This window comes from Diadema setosum, chromosome 2 (genome assembly GCF_964275005.1).
Source record: "Diadema setosum chromosome 2, eeDiaSeto1, whole genome shotgun sequence".
Lineage (NCBI taxonomy): Eukaryota > Metazoa > Echinodermata > Echinoidea > Diadematoida > Diadematidae > Diadema > Diadema setosum.
In genome coordinates, this window is record NC_092686.1 from 35,836,394 (window position 1) to 35,860,752 (window position 24,359).

A 24,359-nucleotide genomic window follows, 5' to 3' on the forward strand; every position below is an offset into this window, starting at 1 on the left:
GGCCATTTGACCCCCTTTGGCATGAAAATGAACTCCTTCTCTAAGATGCAATGGAAAGGACTTGTGGTCATATTTAGAAGTTGATGTTCATGTGTACTGTATAAGCTGTTATTTTTTGCGAAGGGTTTTTTGTGTGTGCGAATTTCATGAATTACAATAGGACCGAGAATTTAACAACACGCAGAAGTATCGCCATGCGCTAGGATAATAGCGCATTTACTAAAGCCTCAGTGTCAATTCACAAAAAGAACATCTCGTGAAAATGTCCATGACCTCCCCATTCATGAAAATATCTGTATGTGAAAATAACAGCTTATACAGTACATGGGGATCTTTAAAGGACAAGTCCACCTTCATATACATAAGGATTGAGAGAATGCAGCAATATTAGTAAAACACATCAGTGAAAGTTTGAGGAAAATCAGACAATCCGTTCAAAAGTTATGAATTTTTAAAGTATCTGCACAGTCACTGCTGGATGAGAAGACTACTACAGTGTATGATGTCACATGTGTACACCGATATAAGGAATTTATAAAGAGAAGTTCACAAAACTTTACTTTCTAAATAAAGTGCACATTTTTTCGACTTGTTATTGACATATATTAAGGGTAATATTATTCCCCCTGCCTTCTGAAAGAGAGAAGTTGAGTGTTCTTTCGTTATGCGAGAAAAATTGAAATATGTTGAATTTTCTTTATTCTTTCTTTATATTGTTATACTCATGTGACATCACAAACCATAGTAGTCTTCTCATCCAGTCGTGACTGAGCAGAAACTTCAAAAATTCATAAATTTTGAATGGATTGTCCGATTTTCCTCAAACTCTCACCGATGTGTTCTACTAATATTGCTGCATTCACTAAACCCACATGTCTATGAAGGTGAACTTGTCCTTTAAGGTCTAAAATTGTGTGTGATGCTGTCTGGTACTTCACCCCACAAAGTGTTAAAGATGTATGATATCTGCAGTCACTTATTCATGGAGAGGGGTTAGGGAAGAGGCATGTCTGACATTTGTTAGGCTCCAGTGAAAAATCTGTCATGGCTTTAGAAGTGTACAAAGTGAGTTTGATGTGACCGAGCACATGTGCAATCACTGTTTCTCCCTCAGGGCAAAGCCATGTGCATTCGAAAGAGATTAGCGGTAGAAGGGAATAATTACGGTAGAAGGGAATAATTACGGCAGGTTTCTCTCTCTCTATGCATCGTACTTAATGTATCCCTGGGGCTAGTCGACTTTCACTGGAGGGAAAGAAGTTACAAAATATATGCGCAATTACAGCTACTAATTAAAGCGTACCTTGAGACTTATTTCCAACACAATGAAACACCATGCAGATGACTTTCCAATTTATTGGCCAAATCCCCCTTGAGGACTGCTTCAGGCATGAAATAAAAGCTAAAGTAAACTGCTGTACCCTGTCTTTCAACATTGAGAGTCGAAAGCATGTGCTTTTGATGCATTTCGAAAGCCGTGAGAGAGTGCAGCTTTGTCTAGTGCAAGAGGGTTGTAATTGATGATGCAAAAGTGAAAGCGAGACTCAACCAGGAAATATCTCATGATGTTGTGAGATGTGCCCTTGCAATGGATGTGATTGATTGCTGTCTTATAAAACTTGTTATCATTTTCATTTCTCTGTCACTTCATACCAGGTAGTGTTTTCAATTGATATCCCATTTCTTGTGACTCCGTGACATGTGGTATTTCTTTACTTTGTGTACTTGTTTGCTCAAACAGCAAGTTGTTTCAGAGAACTGAATAAATACTGTCATGACAAGATTAGATGATGAATATTTTTTTCCTTTTTTTTTTCTTCAATCCTTGTCCATTTGACCAAGTTTATGTGGGAAAAGTTGATCTATGCCAGTGTTTTGAATGATAGCAAGGTTTAAAAAAGCGGGCCCATCCCTCGAATATTCTGTCACAGTGTTATTTCAGTTTTCTTTCTTTATTTCTTTTTCCCACCTAAATATTTTTTGTTTCAATCTGAGTCATAAATAAACATTTTTCTGTGGTGCCAATTTCAACTTTTAGTTTCTTAAATTCAAAATCTATCACAATGAAATTTACAATGACAAAATAGATGAAAAGATAGGTGGATGGGTGCCAAAACCCCAATCTTCTTTAGTTCATTTTTACTGCATCAGTTACTTTTCCTACCATAAACTACTACTACTACTTTGGTTCTGCCATTACTTCGTCTACTACTCCTGTTATCTCTGTTATTTCCTTTGGCATGCATCCTTGGATGTAGCATCCATACTTATATATACATATACACAGTTAACAATTCCAGTTCTGTTCAAATGGAAAAAGTCAGGATGAATTGCTTTAACATTCTATTTTGGTGTCCATAATACATTCTCGCATTACCTCATCTTGTTTGCCATGATGACGCTGTTTATGCAGGTGTTGGAGGGACTCGAGTACCTGCATACCAAGTGTAAGATCATCCACACGGACATCAAGCCAGAAAACATCCTCCTCTGTGTTGACGATGAGACGATCAGGAGACTGGCGAGTGAGGCTAAGGAGTGGATGAAGGGCAAGGCCAAGCCTCCGGTGTCTTCAGGTGAGACCGGGGATGGATGTCACTCCTCCGCCCTCTATCCTGCTGCAATCCACAGGATGAGGCCGTTTCTTAGTTACCAGTTCTCCATCATCTGCGTGTCTGAATGCTACTTCCTTTTGCCCTTGCTCTTCTTTATCGCATTGAAAAAAAAAAGAAAGAAGTAATAAATGTTTCGTTTTTGCATCTTTTCCTGACATCTTTACAATATTCAGTATTTCCTCTTCTTCATCATAGTCTTTGTGTGATATACTTCCATTCATGAAGTGAATGGGCACTGTCAGTGTTGCCGTGAATATGTGGAACCAGCACTTTGTTCGTGTGTGTGTGTGTGTGTGTGTGTGTGTGTGTGTGTGTGTGTGTGTTTTGTTTCATATTTTGTTATTGTTGTTGTTGTTTTCTTTTTCCTTCTTGATAACAGCTACAAGAATAGCATGAGGAGTGTGGAATTGTTTGAGTATGATGACTAGCTACACCATTGTAGTCCAGAGGGTTTTTGGTCAACTGTAATCACCCAAAGTTTGACAGACCGGTCGCTTTTGTCCCTTTTTTTGCAATAGTGAGCACGGCGCCGACGGAGAAGAAGCCCCAGGAGAAGATGTCGAAGAACAAGAAGCGGAAGATGAAGAAGAAGCAGAAGAAGCAGCTGGCCCTCCTGGAGAAACAGCAGCAGCAGCTGCAGGAGATGGACCAGGAAAAGATGCGGAGATTGTCTGGTGAGGAACTGATACTGTAAAACAAGGAATATTTGCGTGCATTTTGATTTCGCGAATTTTGCGAGCGCCAGGATTCACGAAATTAAAATGTACGCGAAATTTTTTGTCCACACTATATGCATTGAACGCCAGTGGCAATTCGCAAAAATTTCATGCCACGAAAAGGGCCATCGGCTCCAATTCGCGAAAATTTCGTGCCACGAATATATCATGTTTTACAGTACCATTTGGAATCTGCCACTTCATTCTTTGCCCAAGCAATTTCTTTTTATGGCAAGATTTCTTAATGTGCACACCATAACCAAGTTGTGTTTTTTTTTGTTTTGTTTATTCTTGTTTTTTCTTGTGGCAAGCCTGGCTATTATTCACAAGAATTCATATTGGAGTTATATTGAAAATCCTGACACTTATTGAAAAGTTTCCTATGTTTGTTTATTTCTTCTTTTTTTTAACTTGTCAGTCCAAGCATTTTCTAGAATGCTAATCTTTAACCTAGTTTGCTGCAGTTCAGCACTTTAAAAGGAGCGGATGTGAGGTTGTTTATCATGCATTACCTGTAATCAACAGAAAAGTTAACTCTCTAGAATAGAGAATATTCTATGTAGAGAAAAAGCATGCACTATGTGATGTCCATTTTTGACAAGAGACCTGTCGAATTGTGTTAATGGCTAGTGGTCTTAAAAACAGTCAGGAAAGTCATATCGCTCATTTTGGGGGCCTACTTCCATGTGAAAGGGATTGGAAAAGCTCTTCAATTCATGATGAAGAAATGATCTTCCATGTCCCAGAAACCGACCCAGATGGTGAAGGGGAGGGTGAAGAGGTTGAGGACGAGGGAGAAAGTGCACAGCAGAATCACAGCAACAACGGCAACCAGACACCGAGCACCTCGGATGACAAGATGCCCCAAGTACTAGAGGAGGAGGAGGAGGGGGAGGGGGAGGAGGAGCTTGAGGGGGCAGAGGATGGCATGAGGAAGGAGAAAGCTCCCAAGAGGACATCCAAGACGTCAAGTTCAGAAGAAGGCAGAGGAGGTAAATGTTAATTACAGCTTCCCGGGTTTCCATCCTTCCTGAACCCATTGAGGACGAGTCCCGAGTATACTTGGGCAGGGGTCTATGGGAAATATGTGTTGTAGCAAAATCAGTCTGTCCTCAACGGGTTGAAAGGTTTCTTGGGTATGTATTGCCAGCAAAATGGCAAACAGGAGCACTGGTAGCATTCAAAACCATTGTACCTTTGATATCAGTGGTAATACATTCAGTCTCTTCCTTTCAGTTGGAAGTTTTGTGATAAACCTTGCAACATATGTTTGGGTGTCATAATAGACCATTCAAAGTATACTGCATATGAAAATGTGATTAAATTAGGAATTGGGCAGTTGGTTATTTTTGTTTAACTTTTGACAGGATAAGTCAGATTTATTTTGTGTATTTGTTTTTGTTTGTTTGTTTGTTTTCTCTCTTTTTTTGTCATTCAAAGAAGGGTAATTGGGGAAGAGGAATAAACCATTGTGGTAGCTCAGGGGTTACGACCATGGGGTGTCAATCATGAGGACCCTGGTTCAAATCCCCTTGCTGCAGCAGTTGTGCCCCTCGGCAAGGCACTTGACTCATCGTTGCGTAGTCTTGGTTCCATGGTTGCTAGTTTATAAGCGTTCAATGCTTCCTTGGTTGTGATATAAAACTAATGATTTCAAATGGAATTCCACCAGCCTATCACACAAAATGTCATTTGAACGAAGGGGGGGGGGGGGGGGGGTTCTTTACCTGGATCCAAGTTCTCTGGCATGTCTGACTGTTACAGACATCCCTAGTAATTGCCCTTTTTGCCTTTGTAGACACTGTGGGAGAGAATTGTTCTTACTTTCCTTGCAATTTGATGCAACACCTTCATCTCAGTGTGAACTGTGCTACTTTTTTAGCCCAGGTGTGGTGGGGAAAAATGTTACCTCTGAGACAGAACTCTTGCAGTGTCTGAAGGCTGCAGACACAGCAAGGGAGCATAACTCTGTGGAGCCACAGCACCAAAATCACCATCAAACGGGACATATTCCTGTTAAAAGGCTCTTTTAAAGGGAGTGATGCCTCTTTGAGATTGAATAGTTTGTAAGAAAGCACCGCTTCACCGCTTGAATCTAAGCTTATCGTGGTTGATAGTCTAGCTGTTTAAAAGGGGGTATTATGTGTCTGAAAATGCCAAATGTGAATGAGTCATTTCAGCAAGGATTTAAAACTGAACAGCATTGATTGATGTAAATATACAAAGCAGGAAGGGATCTATTGTCTATGTATGTATGATGCAAGCGGCAAGCCACACATCACATAGTGGAAGTTTTGTTGACATGTATGTAGAATAAGCCCTGCAGTAAGCATCACAGATCAAGGCTGTGTACATTAGTGGCAAAAAACCTAAAACGAAAATAGTGTGGTTTGTTATTATTGTTCATGAGAAGAAAGAATCTACAAGCGGCCAAATGCACACACATACACACACAAAATCAATCACACACACACACACAGTAAAATCTAAATACTAAAAAATGCTAGAACCCAATTATATACGTCTCTTGATGAATAAAAGGAAACCTTGCATTTCTTGGAGGCAAATAAACAGGAACAATGAGCAAATTCATTTTTGGGGTCATTTACAGTCCAGTGTCATAGTCGCTCAGGTGTGCAAATGAGACACACGCAACCCTCACAAAACAAAAAGTCTATGAAACCAAGTCACATTTTTTTTTTCTATTATCTTGTAGTTTTTTATCCCATTTGTCTCCTGGTTCTGGTCATGGACAGGGCACAGTGTATGCCGCTCTTCTGAAATCTTTTGATAAAACATCATCAGACAAGCTGCTTTGGCCTTGAAACTATGCACTTCCAAAAGTAGTTTTATGAAAAACAAAGTATTACAGAAAAGGGGAATTGATGATTGTAGCTTGCCTCCATACTCTGTCTCTAAAAATGGGACACACTTCTCTTAAACCCAAGGAAAGGAGGGGGAAAAAAACATGAAATAAAAACATAGAACTTCTGTTGGCAAGTAACCTTGACCCCAATAGTCCCTTGTATGGCTCCAGGCGTTGGCATTAGGTTACATCAGAACAGCTGCTCGATCCTAATCTGACATGTCAACACATTGAACTCCATTACCAGGTCTTTTTGATTGTGCGTGTATGATTGAAGGTTGCACAAACCCCCAAAGACCCTTTCTATGCAAAAGATATAGTGCAATGAAAAAATAACATTTGCCATAGCATTGTAGAAAAGAACGAGGAAAAAAATCAAACAAACACAAAAATAGTGATGTACATGATTAACTTGCTTCCATTTGACACTGTTAATAGAGGGAATTCTGGGTACGTTCAAATGAAAGTTTGATGTCGCAGTCCCTGTCACCTGTTCTACATTAATAACAAATATTTTTCTGACAAATGTGTCAAAACCTTGCTGTGATAACTAAAACAGCATTCTAAGAAAACCCCTTAAGTTTCCATGACTCCTTCGAAATCTGTTTTTAATACTTCACGCATGTTCTTCTCTTTATGAGTCACAGATCTCCTTTCAGGTACCCAGGAGCCTTTCTGTGTATCTTATTAAGTGTACAGGTAGAGAGATCTGGATTTTGCTCCTAGACTAATGAGGCTAAAAAAGGGGTGTCCACTGAATTCCCATGATCCACTGTAGTCGAAGATGAGATGAGTATATTCACACAAATGTGGCAGATATTGCAGATGCTGTTATTGATATTCTTGTGATGGCCCATTGCAGATATACCTGAAGCCCCATCAGAGGGAAAGGCATCTAACGGGAGCCAGGGCCACCATCGTCATGGCAACGAGGATGAGACCGAGTATGGCGACGTCTTCGAGGATGCCCCGGAGAGAATACTGTCCGGCAGCCCGACGCAAGTCAACGAGAAGGGGGATGGTCCGGGAAAGGGGCGTGACCAAGATCTCTGCAACGGGTACGGCGAAGAGGACGGAGGAAGGAGGAACGGGTCAAGGGAGAAGAAGAAGAAGGAGGAGGGGACGTTGGATGCCATTGTGGGCGAGAACGGGCTCAATACTCCGTCGGATGCTACAGACACACCTACCAAAGAATCTATCAGAAATGGTGAGTGTGTTTGAGGGATGATTTTAACAGCAGGATTGATTTAAATAGACCGGATGACCATTTTTATGTATCTGCTTTTTTCCTGGCTCTTGAAATGCAGAGGTACATTGTAGGGTGCTCTTTTTTTTTCTAGTCCTGTATTTCATTCTTATTCTACATGTAGTGTATCAGCAATTCATTTTTTTTTTTTTTCATGAGCTCCTTATGTGTATTTATAGCGCATGCAGAGGCCCCATTTTGATATCTTCATTTTTCATGTACTGTAAAAGCTGTAATTTTCACGAGGGTTTAATTTTCGCGAACTTCTCAAATGCCTGTTGGGTTGTGAATTTATTGACATGCGAAAATATTGCCGCATGCCATGGCATTAATGCACATATGATACCCTCAGCATCAAATCGTGAAAACAACATCTTGCGAAAATGTCCGTGACCTCAATAACAGCTTTCCATGTGATCTGTAGATTCGCTAGTTTTCATATGATACATGAAATGTGCCACAATGCTGTTTTGTCTTTGTTTTTTTTCATTTGTTTTGTTGAGCTGTTTTATTCTTTTATTTAGTGCAAGCGTAGATTCTCTGCAAATACAGATCATATTTCTTTTTCTTCTTCTTTTTTTGTGCATGTTGTGTTTGTATTTATTCTTCAGCTGCAAACTTGGAGAGAAGAGAGCACAGGGATAGTGACCCTAATGAGAACACTATATCAGAAAACTCCAGTGAAAACAGAATCAGTGACACCGTGCACAATGGAAATGGCAGGACCGTGGGCCAGGAAAATGGCGACGTGGTCGATAAGTCGGAGAGAAGACCGTCGCCCGAGACGGAGAGGGGAGAGAAGGAGTGCCCGCAATCCTCAAAGAATGAAAGGGAGGACAGACTGAATTGCAATGAGACGGAGCCGCACTCGAACGGGGAGGTGAGAGAGGGCGGGGTAGCGCCAACGGAGGAGGCGGCGTCGACGGGCCCAGGAGTTAGGTCGCAGAGCGAGAGGACAAACAGTTCTTCCAGCAGCAGCACCCAGAAGACGGAAAGGACGGGAGACCTCGCCGACGAGCTGGAGGCGCGGCAAAATTGCGAGGCGAGGGGCGAGCAAGCTGATGGGGCAGCCTCGGGGCCAGAAACGGGGGAGAGTGCTGGAGCAACTGCAAGTCCCGGTAGCAATAAAGGTCAGCTAGCGTTTCTAAAGGCATCGCTCTATATCGTCATTTTTATTTTGAATTTATTGTTTGATTTATGTATTATGGCCCTTATCAATTTCTTGGCAATATCACAATGTTTCTCAGCAAATCAAGATATTACATTCTCTTACTTTATAAGTGATAAAAAAAAAATGTATATTAATCAAGAATTTGAGCAGAAACAAGTCATCATTATGCAAGAAGTGCATGACTTCAGACTAAAAAAAAAAAAAGGGATTTTGCATACCAAGTATGCTTAGTGTGTAAAAGAGAGTTTAATCAAAGTTTCTCAAGTCATGTCGCTTGGATAAAGAGCATGGTGGTTTGATGTTTTCAGACTGCCTAATATCAATTGTCACCATCACATCTCTACAATGAACATTAGGCATCATTCTCTTCACTTTCATTATGCCTCTTTTCTAGCATGGTTTTGATTCTTATTTGTATTTGTGTAATCTGTGATCAATATCAGCTATGAGATGTCACGATTACATGTAGCTCTAATGACTGTCTTTTAAGATGTGACAATGTGTGTCTGGTTTACAGCGTGTGGAGTTTTGAGAGGTTTTGAAAACTGTTGGTAATGGGATATTAGTCATTCGATTGTTTGTCAGGTTTTGATCTGTGGCAGTAACAATGAGTGAATGTGATGCCAAGCATTGTATTTCACGTCATGTCATGTTCATCTATTACTTGGCATGCTGATACATACAAACAGGAAAGTATGTGCAGTTAATAGTGCTTTAATAGCCGATACATCTCGTATTCTTTGGTGAAGGTACCATGTGTGAAAGGAGAATCAAATGAGTTTGAAAACAGTTCAGTGTGGTTGTATTTCATTTGGTGCATATATGGTTTTATTAATTGACCCATATGTTGTGAAAGTGATTAAAAAAAGAGGGGGAAAATAGGGAGGGGTCAAAGAAGGGAAGAAAAAAATCAGAAAGAATCGCAGAGGAGCAAGACATGAGGAATATGTGTAAAGAGGCAATAGCATTTATTGTGTTTTAGTTTGCATTAATGCATATCATGCATACCACACCGTTGTTCTTGTCATCAAAAACCTTAGAAACTCTCAATTTGTCTTTTTGTAGATTCAGAGGCAGACCACAACATCCCATCACTACCAAAGAGTGATGAGATCCGAGTGAAACTGGCTGACCTTGGCAATGCCTGCTGGACGGTAAGTTTGCATTGGGTTTTTTTCCCCCCGAAGCAAACATTCTACTGGCATTCAAACCATCAGTCTCTCGCAAAGGGGAAAACTGTAGGCCCAGTTTCATAGATTTGGAGCTCTGATTACTGTAAAGTGGAAATTTTTAGGTCAATTTGGTGAGATGGATTTCACTTGATTTTAATGCTCGGGAACCAAAATGTAAAGTAGTATTGCATATAATAAGCAAGAAAATTTGCACATTTTATTTTTGTGCTAGTTTCATGTCACATGAAATGTGTGAAAATGTTCAAGTTTACAAAAATAGATGAACTTAATGTCCCTGCCTGGAAAAAAGAAGAAACTTAAAGGACAAGTTCACCTTCATTAACATAAGGATTGAGAGAATGTAGCAATATTAGCAGAACACATCAGTGAAAGTTTGAAAAAAATCGGACAATCCGTTCAAAAGTTATGAATTTTTGAAGTTTTTGTGCAGTCACCTCTGGATGAGAAGACTACTGCAGTGTATGATGTCACATGCGTACAACAATATAAGGAAAATATAAAGAGAATTTCACAAAATTTCATCTTTTGAAAAAAAGTACACATTCCCTCAACTCGTTACAGACATATGTTACGGGGAATATTATTCCCATTGCCTTTAGAAAGAGGCAAGTCAAGTGCTCTTTTATTATGCGAAAAAAAGTGAAAATATGTTGCATTTTCGTTACATTTTCTTTATACTGTTGTACTCATATGACTTCACGAGCCTTAGTAGTCTCCTCATCCAGCGGTCCCAACACAAAAATTTTAAAAATTCATAACTTTTGCATCGATTGTCCAATTTTCCTCAAACTTTCACTGATGTGTTCTACTAATATTGCTGCATTCTCTCAATCCTTATGTTTATGAAGGTGAACTTGTCCTTTAAGTTATAGCGCCTGTTTTCACACAGCTGCTCTGTAATGTGGTAGTATTTGGTAGCAAGGAAGCTGGTATTCCATCTTGGGGGTTGTCATATGCTCTTCAAGCCATGTTGCCTCAGGAAACAGAATGAACTTTGACCTGATGTGGCCCATCTCCCCAGTGGTAGGCAAGAGGAAGGCTGGGTTGTGTGTGGTGTTTATGCCTTTGTGCATTAGGTGTAATGATTCTCTCTATGCTCGCTGTCTTTTTCCTCTCCAGTACCACCATTTTACGGAGGACATCCAGACGAGACAGTACCGGGCCCTGGAGGTGTTAATAGGGGCGGGATACGACACGCCTGCAGACATCTGGAGTACTGCATGCATGGTGATTAGAGTAGAATCGATTGAACCCCTTTGTAGAATATTGCCCTCCCATGAAGCAAATTTCACTTCTTTACCTCAAAAGACAATTTATGGCACCCTCAGTGGAACATGCCCTTACTTTCAATTCAACAGAACTGGCTATCTCTGTACCGTAGCTCTATATTGCATCTGGGTCATTTTATTGGGTCTGCCCAGACTGTTGTATCTCACAGTGTTTAGTCTTGCCTGTTAAAAGTTTGCTGCTGGTAGTACACAGCATTGATGACCCACTGCATGAATTCTTGCAAGATATAATTAAGCAGCACCATTATAGCTTCTTATGTCTGATCTTTACACCATGTATTTCTTCAGTAAACTTTTTCACAGATTAAGACCTTGAAAATGATTTCAGGAGCAGATGAATTCGCAGTCAAGACCCACAGAGATGGAATGAAAGATAAGAATATCCCTTTTCGAGAAAGCATTTAGAAATTTTCCACCTTGGATACAGTTTACAGTGTTTTTACAGATGGTAGTAGTTTTGTGAGTAGTTGGATTTGTGAATGTAAAGTAACCTTCCAAAATTCATGAAATAAAAACACTGCGAAAATTCCTTGTGTAAAGTAGTTTAATCTGATTAACATTTTGACAATCTAACTCTCTTCAAATCCCCAGGCCTTTGAATTGGCGTGTGGTGACTACTTGTTTGAACCTCACTCTGGCGAGAACTACTCAAGGGATGAAGGTGAGTCATAGTGTGGCTTTTTAGCGTGACTGTAGCATTGACTCATGCCGCAGAGATATAGCCGCAGTCACACTGGCAAAAGATCACAAAGTTTAATTAAGATCACAAAGTCTTCGCAATTTTTGGCCGTCCATCCACACTGGCAGTCAAATTTTTCAGTCTTTAAATTCTCGAAGTTCGGGTCACTAGTACGCATGCACAAAAAAGAAGAAGGAGTATGCCGCCTCATGGCTAATGATTGCGACGTAACAATTCAGCTTCTCCCATCACAGGTATCTTTCAAGGGCTGCTTCTTACTTAACTTGTTTGTTGCTGTTTTTTTATGTGTTCCTGTTCAAAGTATGTTTTGGTCAGACAGTGCAGAAACAACCTCTGGACTAAAATTTTGATATACACTCGGTCTACTTACTCTAGATTTGATGCACTTTGCTGAAAATTCCAGAGCAATTTATTCAGCTCTTGTGAGCTTTCAAAATCAGGTGTGTGTTGTGCTATTCTGAATTGTGAGATAAAGCAAATAATGAAAGATTTAGACTGCCATTCTGAATGAATTATGACTTTATGAAAGGCATTCTATGGGCCTGTCTTTGGTTCACATACTTCGATCATAGTATGGGAAGCCCTTAATAGAGCAACCTGAGCACAACATACTGAATTTGATAAATATCATGATTTGCACTAACAGGTAAACTCTGTTAGAATGGGATCACTTTACGAGGTACCACTTTTAACGAGGTCAATTCTGTGGTCCCTCTTTTCCAATACAATAGTTAGCTGGTCTCGTTTTAGTAAGTTTACAATGAGATACTGGGTACAAGGTAAAATTGGTGGTTTTGGCAACCTCGTTGTAACACGGTTTCTGGGTAATTTTAGGTCAGTTGATATGTTTTTTCGTTTATCGCAGTGAAAAAAATGTGATTTGTCCTTGAGTATTTTTGACACCATGAACTGCCCATGGATGGGAATGAAAATGATGCGCGTAGACCAGTGTGAAAGCAAATAGGTGCTATGGAGAATAGAAGAAAGAGGGAGGGAGAGAGATAGGGAGGGAGGGAGACAGAGAGAGAGTAGGATGAATGAAGGGTGTTGTAGCCGGCTGCATGTGGTCAGTCTGTGGACAGTTTGCGAGTGGATGAGCAAGTCCTTGATTTCCCAGTCTTTTACACTATAACAGAAAGACCCATTAGGCGGAACTGTCCATTGTATTCAGGGGTTAGACAGCAATGAGCTGTGTCATTGACGATTCCCTACTTTCCCTATTTGCACAGCTAGGAAAATGCTGTGATCCATTCTGGACACAATTGTTTAAAGACATTAGAGACGCTGTATACACTTCTGCTTAACTGGCAATGTTGATTGAAATCAGTGTTTAATGGTTTCTACTTTCTATCTTTATCAACCAATCTATACCACCCCCCCCCCCCCAAAAAAAAAAAAAAAAAAATGGGGGAGCAGTCACATGTTAGTAACCAATTTTGTTGCATCACATGCTGTACTTGTGACAAAGAGATTTTGAAGACTGATGCACTTTGAGATACAAACATGCAGGTATTGGGCACTCTTCTTTTACTTGAATAGCAAGAATCCAACCACCAGTTCATGCGATATCAGAGGGGAAGTCACATTGTTGATGAGTCGCAATCTTTGTGAAATAGAGAGTCATATCCGTTGCTTTTCGTTACCTTTCAAAGTTTTCAGAATGGAAGAACTGGTCAACTGAGATAGCTTTATTCAAAAATGTTGTAACATGTACATGTTACTTTGAACAATTCCAAAACATCGTGCTGTTCTTTGGCAAAGTGGGAAATAGAAAACGGCTATTATTGCTCACAAGTGACAGCTCAAGACTTTCATTTCATCTGCTGTTTTTGACGAACAGATCACATAGCACACATCATGGAACTCATTGGCCATATACCGAGGCACATTGCCCTCGGCGGAAAGTACTCCAGGGACTACTTCAACAAGAAAGGTGAGAGAAATTGCTTCTCTGCATTCATTGATTAATTATTGAGGACAGTTATCCCTAAAACACAGCATGTACAATGTAACTGGCTGAAAAAAAAATAATAATAATGTGAAAACTTGGTAGTTAGTTGTAGGTCATTTTCCTCCCTACAATTTATCACTCAAAAATGGTTTGCCATGTTAATTGTGTTGGGAAGAGTACTTCTATTGAATCTAATGGTGTGACATATGAAAAGTTGTTCCTGGTTCTTCCTTTGCAAAGGCAGGGTTGTTTTTACGTATTTTTTTTTTCAACCTTTCATGCAAGTCCTTTTTGTCTCGCCCACCGGAGGTGAAGGCGAGACTAAGGGATCCAAATGTCGTTCGCCGTCCGTCGTCCGTCCGTCGTCCGTCACAAATGTTAAAGTTTACCTGCAAGACTCTCTTATGATGCATAACTTGGCAACTGTTACAGCAATGGCAGCCAAACTTGGGTGATAGAAGCACTAGGGGTATCTTCATGTAATGGTGTTGTCGGAGGTCATGTGATGATGTCAAAGGTCATTTGAGGTCATATATTAAAGAGTATGTGCAAGACTCTCTTTTCTATGTTAAAGTTTACCTGCAAGACTCTCTTTTGACAAATAACTTCACATAAGGTGCTTGGATTACAACCTAACTTGGGTCATAGATGCACTGGGGGTACCTTCATGTTATGGTGCTGTTGGAGGTCACAGGATAAGGTCAAAGGTCATTTGAGGTCATACGTTAAAGTTTACTTGCAAGACTCTCTTATCACACGTAACTCGACACATGTTGCTACAATGGCAATCAAACTTGGGTGATGGATGCACTGGGGTTACCTTCATGTTATGGTGCCGTAAGAGGTCACATGATAAGGTCAAAGGTCATTTGAGGTTATACGTTAAAGTTTACTTGCAAGACTCTCTTATCACACGTAACTCAGCACATGTTGCTACAATGGCAATCAAACTTGGGTGATGGTAGATGTCTCTTGGGAAGTTGAAGGTAACCACAAGGTCAAAGGTCACAGACGGGTCCACCAACTTTTAGGGCCCAATGTTAAGTTTTTAGGGCGCATTTCGTTTATGGCTCATAACTTTTGATCCCTTGGTCCGTTTGTGACCAAACTTGGATGGAAGATGTCCCTTGGGGAGGTAAAGGTCGTCACAAGGTCAAAGGTCACAGACAGGGATCAACAAACTTTTAGGGCCCAATGTTATGTTTTTAGGGCGCGTTTTGATTGTGGCTCATAACTTTTGATCCCTATGTCCGTTTGTGACCAAACTTGGATGGTAGATGTCCCTTGGGGAGTTAAAGGTCATCACAAGGTCAAAGGTCACAGAAAGGGGTCAACAAATTTTTAGGGCCCAATGTTATGTTTTTATGGCACGTTTCGATTATGGCTCGTTTCGATTATGGCTCATTACTTTTGATTCCTTTGTCCGTTTGTGACCAAACTTGGATGGTAAATGTCCCTTGGGGTGTTGAAGGTCACCACAAGGTCAAAGGTCATAAGCAGGTCATTAACTTCTGGGAGTTATAAAAAATATTAATTCCTTGTACGCGAATGGGCGAGACACAATTTGGCACTTGCCTTGTTTTTATCTCTCTCTCTATTTTCTGCTCTCTCTTCTCATCTTGTTCTTTTGCTCCATCCATCTCTACCCCAGGTGAGTTACGCAACATTCAGAAGCTGAAACCGTGGAGCCTGTACCACGTCCTGACAGAGAAGTACGAGTGGTCCACCGAGAGTGCTGAGGAATTTGTCGAGTTTCTACTGCCGATGCTGGAGTTTGACCCCGAGAAGCGGGCCACGGCGGAGGAATGTCTCAAGAACCCTTGGCTTTACTCATGATAGTGGCTCCCTGCATTTTCCTTCCTCCCCCTTTTTTTTTTAGACCTAAATATCCGTCTCTCGGTATGTCATAGCGTCTGCCATGTACTGGTACTTGAGGCGTTGTGAGTTCAGGTTGTTGTGCTCGCGAACTTTTTGTAACTGTAAGAACTTGAAAGGAAAGAGGAATTCTGAGAGAAGGTATTCATGGTCATGGAAGGAAATCAGATATGAGTCAAGACAACTTAGGTTCAGGAGCTTTTACATGTATTACACATGAACTCCTAAAGCAACAAATAGCTGAGTGAAACTGGTATGCTCTTTTCATGTAATGAATTAATGCACTTCTACAACAATTTGTACTAGTTTTTACATGATTAGAATTCAATCAAATAATGAAATGATAAAGCAGCAAGTTTTAATCAAGGTGGCACTCCTGTGAGACCAGCAGCTGCCCACAAGCAGCTGCAGCTCTGTGGAAGCATGATTAGATGAACAGTGTGCCGGATGGTTGCAAGTAGAGTAAGATGTTGGGAGAGACCGCAGTGAGAGCACAAACAGCCATGGATAACATCTTGTGCATTGCGCCAACCAAATAATAACATCTTGCGTGATGAGGACCTTGCCATGCATATCGAACAATGACCTGTATCTGTTGTGTGGTTATAGAAAGAAAAAAGTAGGAAACTCGGGCGGAAGCTCGGTGGTCTACCGGAGATGACGCCCGTCTGGAGATCAGGTCGTAGGTTCTAATCCTGCCCATGATTTTTTTATCATGGCTACTACTAAAACACTGATCAATTCGGTGCTTATTTACGTTGATGTAGGGCAATTTGTCAATCAGTTGCAATGAAAACATCTTTGATGGAAGAAGTTCATGAATTTGAATAATTACGCAGTACCCGCTGCATGCTATAAGGATTAGAACCAACACTTGCTGTCGGGCGGAAGCTCGGTGGTCTAGTGGAGATGACGCCTGTCCGGAGACTAGGAGATCGTAGGTTCAAATCCTGCTCGAGTATGAACGCCCATGATTTTTAGCTCACCTGAGCCTTTGGCTCAGGTGAGCTAAAAAAGCCGAAGGCTCAAGTGAGCTATTGCGATCACTCCACATCTGGCGTCCGTCGTGCGTAAACTTTTTGCATTTTCATTGTCTTCTTGAGAACCCCATGACCAATTTTCACCAAACTTGGCAGGTAGCATCCCTAGGGGAGTAGGATCTCAATTTGTTCAGATGGGCACCATGCCCCACCTATGGGCCCCCAGGGGGCCCAAATCCCCCCAAGTTAAGGAATCTTTAAAAATCTTCTTCTCTAGAATCAAAAGTGATTGAACTAAGCTAATACAATGAGTTAATATATTGATGACTGTTGTTTCAAGTTTTTTCATGGCAGACTCAGGGATCCCCCTCCCCCCCTTGGGACCCAGGGGAGTTGGGTAGGATGGGTCCAAATGGGGACTTAAATTGTACATGTGAATATTCTTCTTGAAAACTTCTTGATGAATGTTCACCAAACTTGGCAGGTAGCATGCCATGGGTTAACATCTTAATTTGTTCAACAGGGCACCATGCTCCCCTTGGGGGGCCCTAGGGGGACCAATCCCCTCCCCCCCCCCACATTAAAAAATATTTACAAATCATCTTCTGTAGAACCAGAAGTGATAAAGCAATTTAGTTAATACCATGAGTTCGTACATTGATGACTTTAGTTCCAAGTTTGTTCATTTGCAGATCCAGGGCTGCCCCCCCCCCCCCCCCCCTTTAGAGTTGGGGGTGGGGGGAGGGATGCAGATGTGGACCTAAATTGTACATTTTCATCTTCTTGCAGAAAACAACAATGGATTTTCACCAAACTTGGCACGTAACATTCCTAGGGGGATAGGATCTCAAAGTGTTTGAATGGGCACTACGCTTTCCTTGGGGGGGGGGGGGGGGGGACCCAGGGGGCCCAAACCTCCTAAATTAAGGAATAGCAATATTCTTCTCTAGAATCGGAAATGATAGAGCTTTAAGTCTTTTTTTTTTTTTCATACTGCATCAACCTTCTATAAAGTACAATGTACTTGGCACTTATTTTTACCAGTTTGATTGAATATGCAAATGGACACCATGCCCCCAGCTCTCAAAGCTACCCCCACCACAAGTTTCCAATGTTCTCAGGTAAGAGTCTGCAAGAATGCATGGAAGGTGAACTTGCGATACTCAGGTGAGCGCGAGATCCCAGGGTCTCTTGTTTATCATGGCTACTACTAAAACACTGATCAGTTCAGTGCTTATTTACGTTGATGTAGGGCAATTTGTCAGTCAGTTGCAATGGAAACATCATCAGAAGAATTTCATGAATTTGAAAAAAGTAGACCTATTATAGTTTTTAATTGCAGTTTAAAAGCATCAGGAATCAGAGGGTATAAGGTGAATGCATGTGACAGACTTTGCAACCATTTGCATCTGGCTATACATTGTACACTGACAATTAGCCCATACATGTTAGAATGAATAAACCGATTTGAATGATTTAGAGAGGGAGTGCATCTATCTACCTGATGATAAGATAGTTTGGTAGTTGTGAATTAAAGGATAGACTCTTCTTTGCTTAGCCAGTCCCCCTGTAAATTCAGATCTTTGCCTCTGTGAAGATGGTTTCTTGTATCTGATGAGGCTCCCACGCTGCGTTTGTGATATCTTGAGGAAACATTGGCATTTATGTTTTCATTACTTGGGAACTTCGATTCACACTTCCCTTTGACATTTCAGAAACAAGGTTTTGCCGCTTTTGTCTACCTCTCTGATGAACTCTAAGCTCACTCCCAAAACTGCACTTTACTTTAAATGTTGATGGGCTGCTGTAAATGACAAGGGGGGTAAGGGAGCTTGAAGTGATAAATTGAATCTGTTTTTTTAATGGATGAGGATGTCTCTGAAAGCAATAATTGATTTCCATTGCTTTCCCCACATGACAAGACTAGCAGCATATGTTACCACGTACCTCTGCTTACTGATGAGAGAGAACCTTTACTAGTAGGAAGGTGAAGTACATAGCTGCGTCTGAAATATTTTGCGTAGGATGTAGTTAAGGCTATCAAAATACAGATGGATAGTAAATGCTCTAACACACTGTGAAATCCTCCTTTGTATTTGATATAGGGAAAAAAATAAACTTGTGGATAACAGGTGAAATTTTCTTTGAAATTAATCATAACAGATTCAGATTGTCTTGATTCTTTCTATGCCATCTCATTTTTTTCCAACGTACTTCCTTTTATGGAGAATTTTGTTATCGCTGTTACTTGCGACAGTCATCAAATTCTTGGGATGAAGGCATTACACTCATTTTCTATATTCCTCAGCAGAAAAACAAAAACAAACAAACAAAACAATTTTGTCCCTTTGGCTTTTACCCTTTTGAGTCTTGCAAGTTTGCAATTTTAGAAATATCTCAAATGATCAGGTAATGGCAAAGATGTTCAGAATGAAAAGAGCCCAGTTCAAATTGGCAATCCTTAGTTTGATCTGTTACCTTGCTTTTATAATTATTTGTTAGGACTTACAATAATGAAGCGTAAGGGAAAAAAAAAAAACATTGCAGAGGTAATTTGAGAGGGCTACATACATTGATATGAAGAACACATGAAATTTCTACATGTGACCAGCTTTTCATAGCGACTCCATAGAGCTGAAAATTTGTTGTCATCTCCAATATCAGTCACTACACTCACTCGAAGAAGATGGCAGATGTCGGTGGACATTGCTTCTGAAAGTTTCACATTTTTGTGAGGAGGATGAGATTCCTGATCAGGAAATACTGCTTTATTGATTGTGTGTGTGAAAATAGGTCTGGTAACATCTCGGCATTTGTCTTAATTATATGTTGATTTCAAAGACAAAAATCCAATTGTACTTTTAGTGTGCTGTGTGCTGAGCTTCCATGTAGACATTGTATCACTAGAATTTCTCTCTTTTCTATGTTGTCTTTTCTGATTTCTTTTGAGAATGGCAGGGGGATTTGAGAGCACATCTACTGCGTCGTTTATCTCGAGGTCGTCAGACTTTTCATTCACGTCCAACTTTTTGAATTCACTGAAACTATGAACTCTCATGTTGAACAACATTCACTGAAACTATGAACTCCCATGTTGAATAACATTCACTGAAACTATGAACTCCCATGTTGAATAACACTGTTACAAAAAGAAAAAAAGAAATGTAATGTGATAAAGAGCAAATGGCAAGTGGGATAAAGATCCATATTAACTGTGATGCGTCGTTGAATCCTTTGGCGACTAATTGGTTGAAAATCAAGTGTTATGGAAATGGACATCTATACAAGGATGAATGCCAAACCAGAGGTGCCCTGAAAATTTGAATATCTCGTCATGTCCTGACATGAGAATATGGATGTGTGGTTTTGGAATTGAAGGGGTCGGTGCAATATAGTGCTAACCCACAAATCTGTCAGAATTGAGTTACATGCATTTTCATCATCCTTATCCTTCACTCTAACCTCCGTGAAAATATCATATTTGAATTTAACATATAAGATGGTAAAAAATGCATGCATTCATGTTTTATAATGTACAATATATGGACTTTCCAAACATTCTACAGCAATTATCTCTAAATGACTTTTGTGTGGGTTAGCACTATATTGCACCGACCCCTTCAATTGTATTTGCCCTTTGAGAAACATGTAGCAAACATTCAAGTGTATCCCTGACTGCTCTTTGGAATCTCCCTGAATTTGGTGTGTGAATGTTGGCAGCCCTGCCAAACCAGTCCGATGTTGAAAGAGGTCTCGGTTGATGTGACAGGGTAGGTCCTACTGCTAGCCCTTTTTTTTTTTTTTTTTTTTTGTATTCTGGGTTATCCCTTTGTTTCAGGTATACATTGCTACCTTTGAGCACAGACTGGTGTCCAGCCTCCTTCTATTACAACTTACAGGTGTATGTCATGTTTCTGTAATCTGGAGAACTGATGGTCGTCTTTATCCTGCTAAGTTCTTTTAGGTGTATAGAATGTGATGAAACTTTGCAGTCTTGACAGTTCTGTGCGACAGTGTACCCTTCTGTCGTTTCGTACTTCCTACCAAACAGTTCCTAATTTATACTCTTTACCTATCTCCTGTATTGCCTTATTGAAAGTTGAAGGAAGCATTCTTTCCAGATGTCAGTGATATTATTGCCAATACCAGTTGTATCTCTTGGAAGATTATGAAAGAAATAGTGTATACATATGTGTGCATCTACATTGTAGTAATGTTATGAAGTAGACATTGTGAAATAATAGCTATTCTTTTAAGATCTTGTACAAAGTTCAGGCGGATTCCATCCGTAGCTTAGACATGTAAATAATAACTGGTATGATGTGACTGTGAGTGCAACCCCCTTGCAATAAGCTATTCCAAAAGTAATTGAGAGATGTTTTCAGTTGCGAATTCTCAAATGTACAGAGAATTAAGTTGTATAGAGCAGATAGCACTGTGATGTAACAGCTGCTCCTAGGAAATTTTGTGGCTTATATACTTTTTTTTAATCTCTCTCTCTCTCTGTCATGGTAGGCTCAGTGAATATATAATCAAAATTAAGTTTAACTTATTGCACTGTGTTGCGATTTTGTTGCCTTCTCCATGTTGACATTCATGTATATTTGCGACGTAAATAGACTTGGAATGTGTAAATAATCACGAAATCTGGTACTTAAAAAAAGAAAAGAAAAACAAGTTACGTCGATTTGGTGCCTCTCACGTGTGTAGGTCTTGTGACAGTGGCATCGCAAGGTCCACTACTCAACAAGTTTTCAGGTGCATGTTATGCTTAATTGTGCTAATGTCTTGATCATTATTAATCATGTCATGCCTACATGCGTCTAATAATCAGTTTAATATTGCAGACTTTGGTTGAATATGAATGTGAAGCACTAATCTTCTATTGACCTGCAAGTTTTGAAAAACTCTTTTTCAAGTACTGTAATAAAGACATTTTGTCTTTTCTTCTTTTTTTTTTCTTTTTTTTGCAAATTGGAAGTAAAAAATTTGAATTTCATACAACAAAGAAAATACATCAGCTTAAATTAGGAAAGAGAAACAAACACAAGTAAAGCATGGAAAAAAAATTGATTATGGTCATTAATGTATTGATGTCGTTCATTATGCTCTTCAGATTATATTCCAGCCATTTTATTCTTTGCAACCTTATTTTGTTGTTGTTGAAAACTTTTGTTTAGATGCATTACTTTGCATTTCATTGAAATGTGATGTGCTGAATGTGTAGAAATGTAAACAAAATTGTGTACAAAGAGAACCAGGTAACTTTTGTAATCAATCAGATGTATGAAAACGTATGTACAGTACTTTGTACAGAAAGACAGAGCAGAACACATATTCAGTAGCTATTTCATGAAGAGAATGTGTTTTACTTCAGGAGAGGCCGTAGACTGCAACGGACATGTAATATTATTTTGTGAAGCCGCATTGACCGCTCATTCTTATCAATAAGCTATTGGATTTTTTTTTTTTTTTTTTTTTTGTATTCAGTTTGATTTAGAATGTGGAACAGTTTATGCAAGATGTGTGATTATTTAAAGCCAATGTATTGATTGATGATATCATTTTGTAGATTTCACATTCGATACTGGTTTGGAGAAGATGACATGAATAAAAGATGGTTTACACATTGTGGCACACCAGGTTGTCTCCCCCACCCCCCACCATTAAAAAGTGTGCACTGACATTCAGTGTGCATGAATTATAGTCATAATAATTCGATTGGAGTTGTAAGCAATCATCCTCTGTTGCTAAAGATTATGAAAAGTGCACTGAATCTGGTAAAAAGAGGTTAAAACTTGTGCATGATTCTTCTGCTTCTGCTGTCGAAAAGTGCCAGAGGCAGTATATTTTGTGAAAGATTTGATTCTTGCAAACTCTGATTACCTTTTGACAAGTAGCAGCAAGCACTGGCCCTGTGTTGAGATATCTTTCATCAAAGCCCCAGTATAGGTGTTCTAATTAGAGTGTGTATCACTAGAAGCTGACTAATTTGTCCTGGAATAGTCAACAGTGTATATTCATGTGTGGACCATCCAAAACTAAACATGAAAGAGGTCTTATGTAAAGCCTGCATGTATAAGACAATGCTGTAAAAAAGTATAGGTACTGTACTTGGAAGTAAAACAGGGCATATTGGCGGTTGATTTTTTTAATTTTTCAGCCCTGAACAGTTTTTTTGTTTAATCTCTATCAGCACTCATTTTCTGTTGTCTGAAATATTTTCCACGTGTAAGGTTTATAGGAGCATCAGTGGGTTTTAAAACCATGTGAAGTGATAAGTGGCAATACGTTTGAATAATTACAAAGAGAGTGAATACATGAATTTAAATTTAGAAGACACAGAAACGTATTCTTCCGATGACTACTCACATTGTATGAAAGGACTAGTTATTATGTAGTGTGGATATACACTAACATGGACCAAGGTCTGTGGTAGAATCTTCCATTGTCCCCCATACTGTGCATTTTGACCAGAAGTTTTTTGTCCCTACACTGTCAATAAAATAATTTCATGCTGATTGAACAGGTTTGTTAAGCATCCCATTATCTTCCTCTCCACATACCATTTAACTTTTTTTTTTCAATACATTTATTCCAATTATAAATTATTTTTGAAAACTGATATCAGTGTATCTTTGTATGGTCAAAATGTAATAAACCTAACAGATTTGTACAACAAGGCTATCATAGCCTGCATGTTGAGTAGTCTTTGTTGCAGGTTGTCACTGGTTATTGGAATTTTTTAGCGTCCATATACGTGACATTTTCTAGCGCTGTTCTGCTTCATAGTGTGGGATCAGTCACTGCTCCCCACCCCCTCAAAAAAAATCGATGAATTCATAACAAGAACATGCACGCTCACACACATGCACACACACAAACAAACAAACAATAATGTCATCCCATCCACTCAATTGTGATATAAAGACTGACAAGTTGATTGCTTGCAGGTGTGAGGCTATGTACCACTTTATTTTCATGGCTTAAGAGCCACATTTTTTGTTGGGGGGGGGTGGTGGGGGTGTCAAATTTTGACCTTTCAAGAAACTTTTGTCCTTCACTTATGGTCGCAAACTTCCTGTACTTTTGACTATCTGATTAATATTTTGCTCAAAACCCTTCAATGTCACTAGTGGATGCTAGGAATGTTTTAAGTGAGAGACATTTCACAGGAACATGTACAAATCAAATAAAGAGTGCTGCCCACGTCCTTAATAAGGAGGATTTGCGTTGCTAAGCAGTGTAGCAAGAAAGCACAGATACACAATCCATTTGGGTTGTAGACTGTACTGTACTATTCTACTGAGGAGTTTGTTCTATATTTTTTTTTTTTTTCGTATCTTACAATTTGTAGAAAGTTGAATTGTCCATTTCAATGCGGCAGTATTAAAAACGAGGAAGAGAAGTAAAATTTGAGAGTTCAACTTGCGCCGTGGTGTTTCGTTTATTTGTATCAATATCAACTGTTAATTTTTCCTTTTTGTGTTATCGATTGAGATTGAAATGAAGAATTTGATTTCAGTACAAAGTACTTAATCTGATTCATGCAGTTCAGCAGAAGAAAATGCGGGAAGTCAACAACCATAACCCTGCATTTACACGAGGCAATTTAAAACAACAATAGCCACACAAGCAAACCAAACCGCCATGGACTTTCTTACTGGAATCAACTGATACTTGGGTCTGAATCCTCTGCCTTTTATTTCGAATTGTGCAGTATTGTGACGAAAGGAACTTCATGGCAGTGTAGGGGC

General features: G+C 39.7%; 1 protein-coding gene across 1 annotated transcript in view; it reads left to right on the forward strand.

Annotated features, from left to right (window-relative positions):
- LOC140242242 (SRSF protein kinase 3-like) overlaps window positions 1–15,697 on the forward strand; it is a 54,553-nt gene extending 38,856 nt beyond the window's left edge. The window contains exons 7-16 of the mRNA XM_072321990.1: window positions 2,414–2,576; window positions 3,134–3,289; window positions 4,078–4,323; window positions 7,060–7,404; window positions 8,055–8,573; window positions 9,680–9,768; window positions 10,927–11,034; window positions 11,688–11,757; window positions 13,637–13,729; window positions 15,399–15,697. Coding sequence (XP_072178091.1) covers window positions 2,414–2,576; window positions 3,134–3,289; window positions 4,078–4,323; window positions 7,060–7,404; window positions 8,055–8,573; window positions 9,680–9,768; window positions 10,927–11,034; window positions 11,688–11,757; window positions 13,637–13,729; window positions 15,399–15,583 — 1,974 coding nt within the window. The 3' untranslated portion in view covers window positions 15,584–15,697. The remainder of the gene's footprint in view (window positions 1–2,413; window positions 2,577–3,133; window positions 3,290–4,077; window positions 4,324–7,059; window positions 7,405–8,054; window positions 8,574–9,679; window positions 9,769–10,926; window positions 11,035–11,687; window positions 11,758–13,636; window positions 13,730–15,398) is intronic.
- Window positions 15,698–24,359: the final 8,662 nt, after the last annotated feature.